Source organism: Arachis stenosperma, chromosome 6, assembly GCF_014773155.1.
Source record: "Arachis stenosperma cultivar V10309 chromosome 6, arast.V10309.gnm1.PFL2, whole genome shotgun sequence".
Taxonomy (NCBI): domain Eukaryota; kingdom Viridiplantae; phylum Streptophyta; class Magnoliopsida; order Fabales; family Fabaceae; genus Arachis; species Arachis stenosperma.
The window spans coordinates 9,780,635-9,786,634 of NC_080382.1; the positions used below are offsets into that span (position 1 = coordinate 9,780,635).

Below are 6,000 nucleotides of genomic sequence, written 5' to 3' on the forward strand. Positions count from 1 at the left end.
CCTCTTTACTACATGGGTGTCTTCAATGAGGTTGTGCAGTTGGAAGAAAGGAAAGACGCTAGTGTGTTAACAACAATATGGAATTGGTGGATATAGAGTTGAATGACCGTCAGTTTACGTGGTTCATGGGTTAATCGTGCAATTGAATTGCTAGAATGTTGGTGAGTTTGGTTTTATTATTATCATTTGGAGCACTTGATTAAAAAGGAATGACAAAATCTTCCGAAATCAAGAAACGGGTATTGCGGGAGTAGTCAACAGGTCGATTAGGAGTATTTTTTGAATTGTTGATGGCTTTTGACGAAAATGATTAGGAATTAGTTTATTTTATCTATTTAATATTTTTTTGTTGATGCTTTACCTTGCTGTGTTGAATTTTTTATTTTTTATTTTTTTAAAAAAAAAATTTAGATGCTTATCTAATCTATTATTTTCATCTAACAGCTTCACCAAAAAGTTAGTTGATTTTTTTTGGTGATTAGTTGGTTAATTTTATTATTAATTTTTTTTGTTGTTCACGATATATTTTAACCTATGGATCAAAAACTAATCCGTCGCAGAGATTTTATTATTACTTTATTGGGACAAGAAACGTAAAGTAGAAAAAAGAGTTTTTTGTTTGGTAAAGTAACGGGGACCAAGGCCCAAGAAGAAAAAGATTTGAGCAGTAGTATGTGGTAAATGGACCGATGGAAAAAAACATATAGGCAGCAACAATGACTTAAATTTGGGCCGGGCACACATCAACAGCACTCAAAGCACCACGTTACTAGTTTTATCTTTCATTCCCAAAAAAAAAAAGCATGCTTCCGTTTAATACCAAAAAGGAAAATAATAATATAAAATAAAGGGAGGGGTGTCAATGTCTCTCAAAATCTCATATATGTAGATGGAGTGTGGTTAATTATTACTTTGAAGGTTCTTAAAAAAAAGGTTTAGATATGGATTGGGACATATTAAAAAGTGTAAGGACAAGTTGACTTCAAGCAAGGGCAGAATCCCACCACCTCAACTTCCAACCGAAGGATCAATAATGGAGGATGCAACAAAGAGTCCATGCATTTCCTGCGGACTTCATTAATCCAATATTTATCTTTCCAAAAAGTCCATTTTCTTTAAGCTTAGCTACCCCACCTTGCTCTATGCTCTGCTGCTTCATTAATTTCTCCACCACTTTCAATTATATATTCTTGCCTTCTAAATTATAAATTCATCAACAGCACCGTCAAATTAACTTAATCGGACATAGACTTTACACATGAACAGAGATTAAACATATATAACGATACATACTCGTGTAATTTAATTTCACTTAATTATTAGAGAAGATGTGATGTCTTATTTTACTCCGTATTATTCCTGATTATGGACTTATAGTACTGGTTTTCACTTTAATATCTCTGGAGAGAGCATAAAAAAAAGCACCTGTTCATAAGTCAATATCATTTATGTAGATTACCAGTGCATACTATCATCTTTGTACAATTGTACATTTACTACGTTAATTATTTTTTATATGATGGATGAAATAGTGTAATACGTTAATATGAGTTAAAATAAGTGTATTTCACAAGTGTGATATATAATATAAATCGTAACTTACGATTTGCATAACAAAAAAAAATGTTATTCACGATTTCATAAATCACATTTTTTTAATTAAAAAATTAAAATTGTGACTCACGATTTTTTTTTTGTCTTATCTAAAATCGTAACTCACGATTTCTGTTAATTTTTTTTAATTTTTTGTCTTATTTAAAATCGTTATTCACGATTTCTTTTTATCCCATATCACTGCATTACACTTAAACATCATAATATTAATGAAAAACACTAATAACAACACAATATAAAAAAAAATTAGCCTACATATTATTAGTTAACAGAGAAAAAAAGAGAGATTGATTTGACAGTGAGGGAAATTAATGAATCAAGATCTTTCCTATAAATTAAATGAAGGATTACATACTATTGAAATGAAAAAAATTGACACACACATAAAATCATCCTTTTAACTTTTTAATTAGTACGTATGTATTAGTAATTATTCTATTAGCATTTTCTTTTAAAAAAAAAGTACTAGATGACTATTATATTTTTCTTATTTTTATCTTGTATTTAAATTGATATTAACTAACCCTTTACTTTTCTCTATAAAAAATATTGGCTTGTATTTTTTGATGAAAGGTGTATAAGAAATTTAAAATTGTTTGTGAATAAGATAAGTGAGAGTAAGAGAGTGAAATTTGGGTTGACATACATTTATTAAACCGAAAAAAGTTTAGGTTATGTATGGATGGATAGTTACAAAGAGGATGATGGAATTTATGATGCCATAAACCCATAAAAGAAAGCATTAGAGTCCAACGGGATACTGCTGCCCCAGCCTACTCGATCTCTTTCTTTCTTTCTGGAAAGTGACATGCATCAGATTATGACAAGAATATATGGCAATCACCAATTAAGTCATATACACATACACCGTCATTCATTTAATACACCTCCCACCTATAATCCAATACTATATGTAACTTTTTTCATATAACTGGATTAAAATATTATTTAATAGTGTTCAAATGAATGAATACAACAAAAATTTTTAGGGAGCCTACCCCATTTACTTTCTCACCCACCCACGCCTACGCCATTTCTCTCCTTCAATTTTGTAAGAAGAGAGGAAATGGAAAGCATGCGGAGGTACTGGAAGAGAAGAGGGGGATACCATAGACTAAATGGATCCAATTGGTGGCGGAGGAGGCACAAGAAGCAAGTGGAGCAGCTTGGAACCACCGACACCGGCGCCACCAACACAAGGCGTAGGACATGGAGGATCAAGGTGTCCCGTAAGATCAGGATATCCAGAATCCCTTCGCCCAAGAAATTCTTGCTGTGGCTGAGGGATTCTTACGTTAGAATGATGCTTGGGGTGGCCAACTCTAAGGTCATGAGCATGAGCGGTTCTGCCGCCGGCTACGGTGGCAGAAGCGCAACCACGTCCATGGCCCTCGGAGTGGTGAATTCTAAGCCCATGAAGGAGTATGATGAGAAGATGATTGTTCATATCTACAAGTCCTTGGTCATGGCGCAGCAGCAGGGACATGATGAACCACACAAATTCCCTTCTCAAATCACTTGTCCATAATCATTTCCAGAACTATATATATACGTCATCTCCAATCCAATAACGGCTTTAGAAAATGGATATCTAATGCCTGCTTCAATTCCAATACCATCTATCTCAAGCAATGTTGATAATTTCCAAGCTACTCTCTTCTCATCTCCTTGCCAATTCTGTTTTTTTTTTTTTTTTTATCTTTTTCCTTCCATAATATTACTCTTATTATGTCAATACTATATGTCGATATCTGTTACGTACGGTGTTCTCTATTATATATTACTTTACTGCATCAGTTATATATATTCTCATACATTATTCATCAAACCTAGTCAAGAAATAGACCTAGCAAAAGATGTGTCAGCATATACATACTACTAGTATATGTACTGTGTATATGTAGATTGCTAGGATTGTTTAATTTTCACACTAATAGATGGAAAAATTTCAAATGTACTGATCATCTACTCTAAACTTCGGAGGACATGCAAAAAATGATAATAGGTCTCGTTAAGGTGAAATTTCATGTTCTTCTAATAATAATAAGATTACTAAAAAAAATATTGGCGCGCATGTAAATGAGGTGTTCTACTTAACTGAGTTATAGTCCTTACGTTTTTTATATATATTTGATCATATTATATCCAAAAATTCTGGTCAAGATAAATATTCCGTCATCAAATTCTTTTTTATTTATATTGCCTTGATATTGTGTATATTTAATATTCTTTTTATAATCCATTGATTTAATAGACGAATACTCCCTTCTCTTTTTAATTATAAAAAATATATATAATATATATAATTAATATTAATAATTAAAAATTATTAAAATACCGATATACCTAAAAAATTTTCTTAACAAAGTACTACATATATATCAATTTTGACCATCAAATTAAAATTGAATAAAATCTTGTCTAAAAAATATTTCTTTTTAAAATTATTTCTTTTAAAAACTTAAATTAATAAAAAAATATAACATAAATAGTTGTATCACTAATACAATCAAATGTAATTTCATCAAATTTGGACAACGATGATAAATATTCTATGCAATAATACAAATAATAGCAAAACTCCATATTTCGTCATTTAATTTTCCACATGCTGTGTATATTGTTTAACCAACAAATTGTCACTTGTCATTCTTTATGTTAAATTTAACATCATAAGTTGTAAATGAATGAATATATATATAAACCTAATAATGACTACATTCTTATTAAAAGATTTTCTAAATTATGAGCACACATATTATATTCAATTCATTTAAGAATAAACTTAACTATTGAGATATAGTTATTAATTTATGTATAACACGCCTCATCTGGCTTTATGCATTTGTCGCACTCAAGGTTCCAAAAATCGAATCGGTTAATGAATTAATAAAGTGACTGATTTAACGGTTCAACAGTTTAACTGAAGTTCAATTGGTTTACTTAAATATAAAATAAAATTTTTATAATCAGCAACCATCACAAACACAATCAAAAACTTACACAAATTAAATACAATCAACAACTAAATATAAATTATTAACAAAAATTTATACAATTTGTAATCATATCAACAAATTAGCATACATGCAATTTTAGAACACAATCAACATTTAACAATTATATCCAGAAATTCAGAAGCAAACTCAAAAGTTAAAAGTTACCTGCAATTTCAAAACACAATCAACATTTAACAATTACATCTAAAAATTCAAAAAACAAACTCAGAAGTTAAAAGATACATGCAATTTTAGAACACAATCAACATTTAACAATTACATCCAAAAATTTAGAAGACAAACTCAGAAGTTAAAATCCATTACAATTTGATAATAAAATCAGAAATCAACAAAAAATTAACAAAAAACCATCAACAATCAACAAAATTATTTTAGAAAAATTAACTCAAAATTAAAAAAATTAACTCAGTCAGAAGGACAATGGACTTCAACAACTGTCGGAGGATGAAGATGAAAGCAAGGGTTGCTACTGTGAGTAAGCAATCGTGGGAGAGATACAGAGAGCTTGAAGAGAGAGAGATACGACGGTGAGAAGAGCTCCGAGCGCGGCGACAGCGAGAAGAGGACCGATCTATATACCACTTCTGGCGGTGATGGCACGATGACAGAGACACAGGTTCAAAGTGGCTGACAACGACAAAGACAGAGGCGGAATTGATGACCAGGGCAGAGATGACGATGAAAACAGTAGCTCCGAGCAGATTTGCTGAGGGAGGAGCCAAGCTGACAGCAAGGGAGAAACGTCACCGGAGACGAAGATCGAGCAACCACGAACAGACGACGAGAATTAGGGCAAGAAGAAGATGAACATTGAGTGACGACAGCACCCTCCCGCTGAGGAGAAGAGTTCGGCGATAAAGAGTGGATGGTGGCTAGGTGCTGCTGTGAAAAAAGGGTTAGGGTTGAATTCACCTTTGAGTAAGAGAAACAGAGGGAGGATGGTGGCTGCGGCTTTCAAGGGAGTTTGGGGCTGGATTCTTCTCCAGAGATCAAATTTTAGAGAGGAAGAGAGGGGTGGGATGATGGTATGGGATAGCGGCTAGGGTTTTCAATCTTCTGGGTGTTTTTTTTTCATATATATGACACTAAAAACGGCGATGTTTTAAATGTAGCCCTGAACCGAAAATCTTTAAAAAACTCGGCCGATTTTAACGGTTTATCGGTTAAGTGTCAGTTCTGCCGATTCTCTGAGTAATTTTTTATCAACCAATTTTTAGAGTCAACCAAATCGATCATACGACCGATTTTTAGTTAACCCAATTGAACCGATCGGTCCAATTTGATTTTCAGAACTATAGTTACACTCAATACAGGTACTACAACCACAAGGGCGGAATCGTTACGAGCATTGTTTTATTTAAAAAAA

The 6,000-nt window shown here is 32.3% G+C and overlaps 1 protein-coding gene across 1 annotated transcript; it reads left to right on the top strand.

Moving 5' to 3' along the window:
- Positions 1-2,689: 2,689 nt before the first annotated feature.
- LOC130933626 (uncharacterized) lies at positions 2,690-3,142 on the top strand. Its single transcript, XM_057863249.1, has one exon. The coding sequence runs from the start codon at positions 2,690-2,692 to the stop codon at positions 3,140-3,142; it is 453 nt and encodes a 150-aa protein (XP_057719232.1).
- The last annotated feature ends 2,858 nt before the right edge of the window (positions 3,143-6,000 follow it).

Bases quoted from the DNA above. Each gene is read 5' to 3' on its own strand.
- LOC130933626 (XM_057863249.1), top strand. From the start codon at position 2,690: ATGCGGAGGTACTGGAAGAGAAGAGGGGGATACCATAGACTAAATGGA.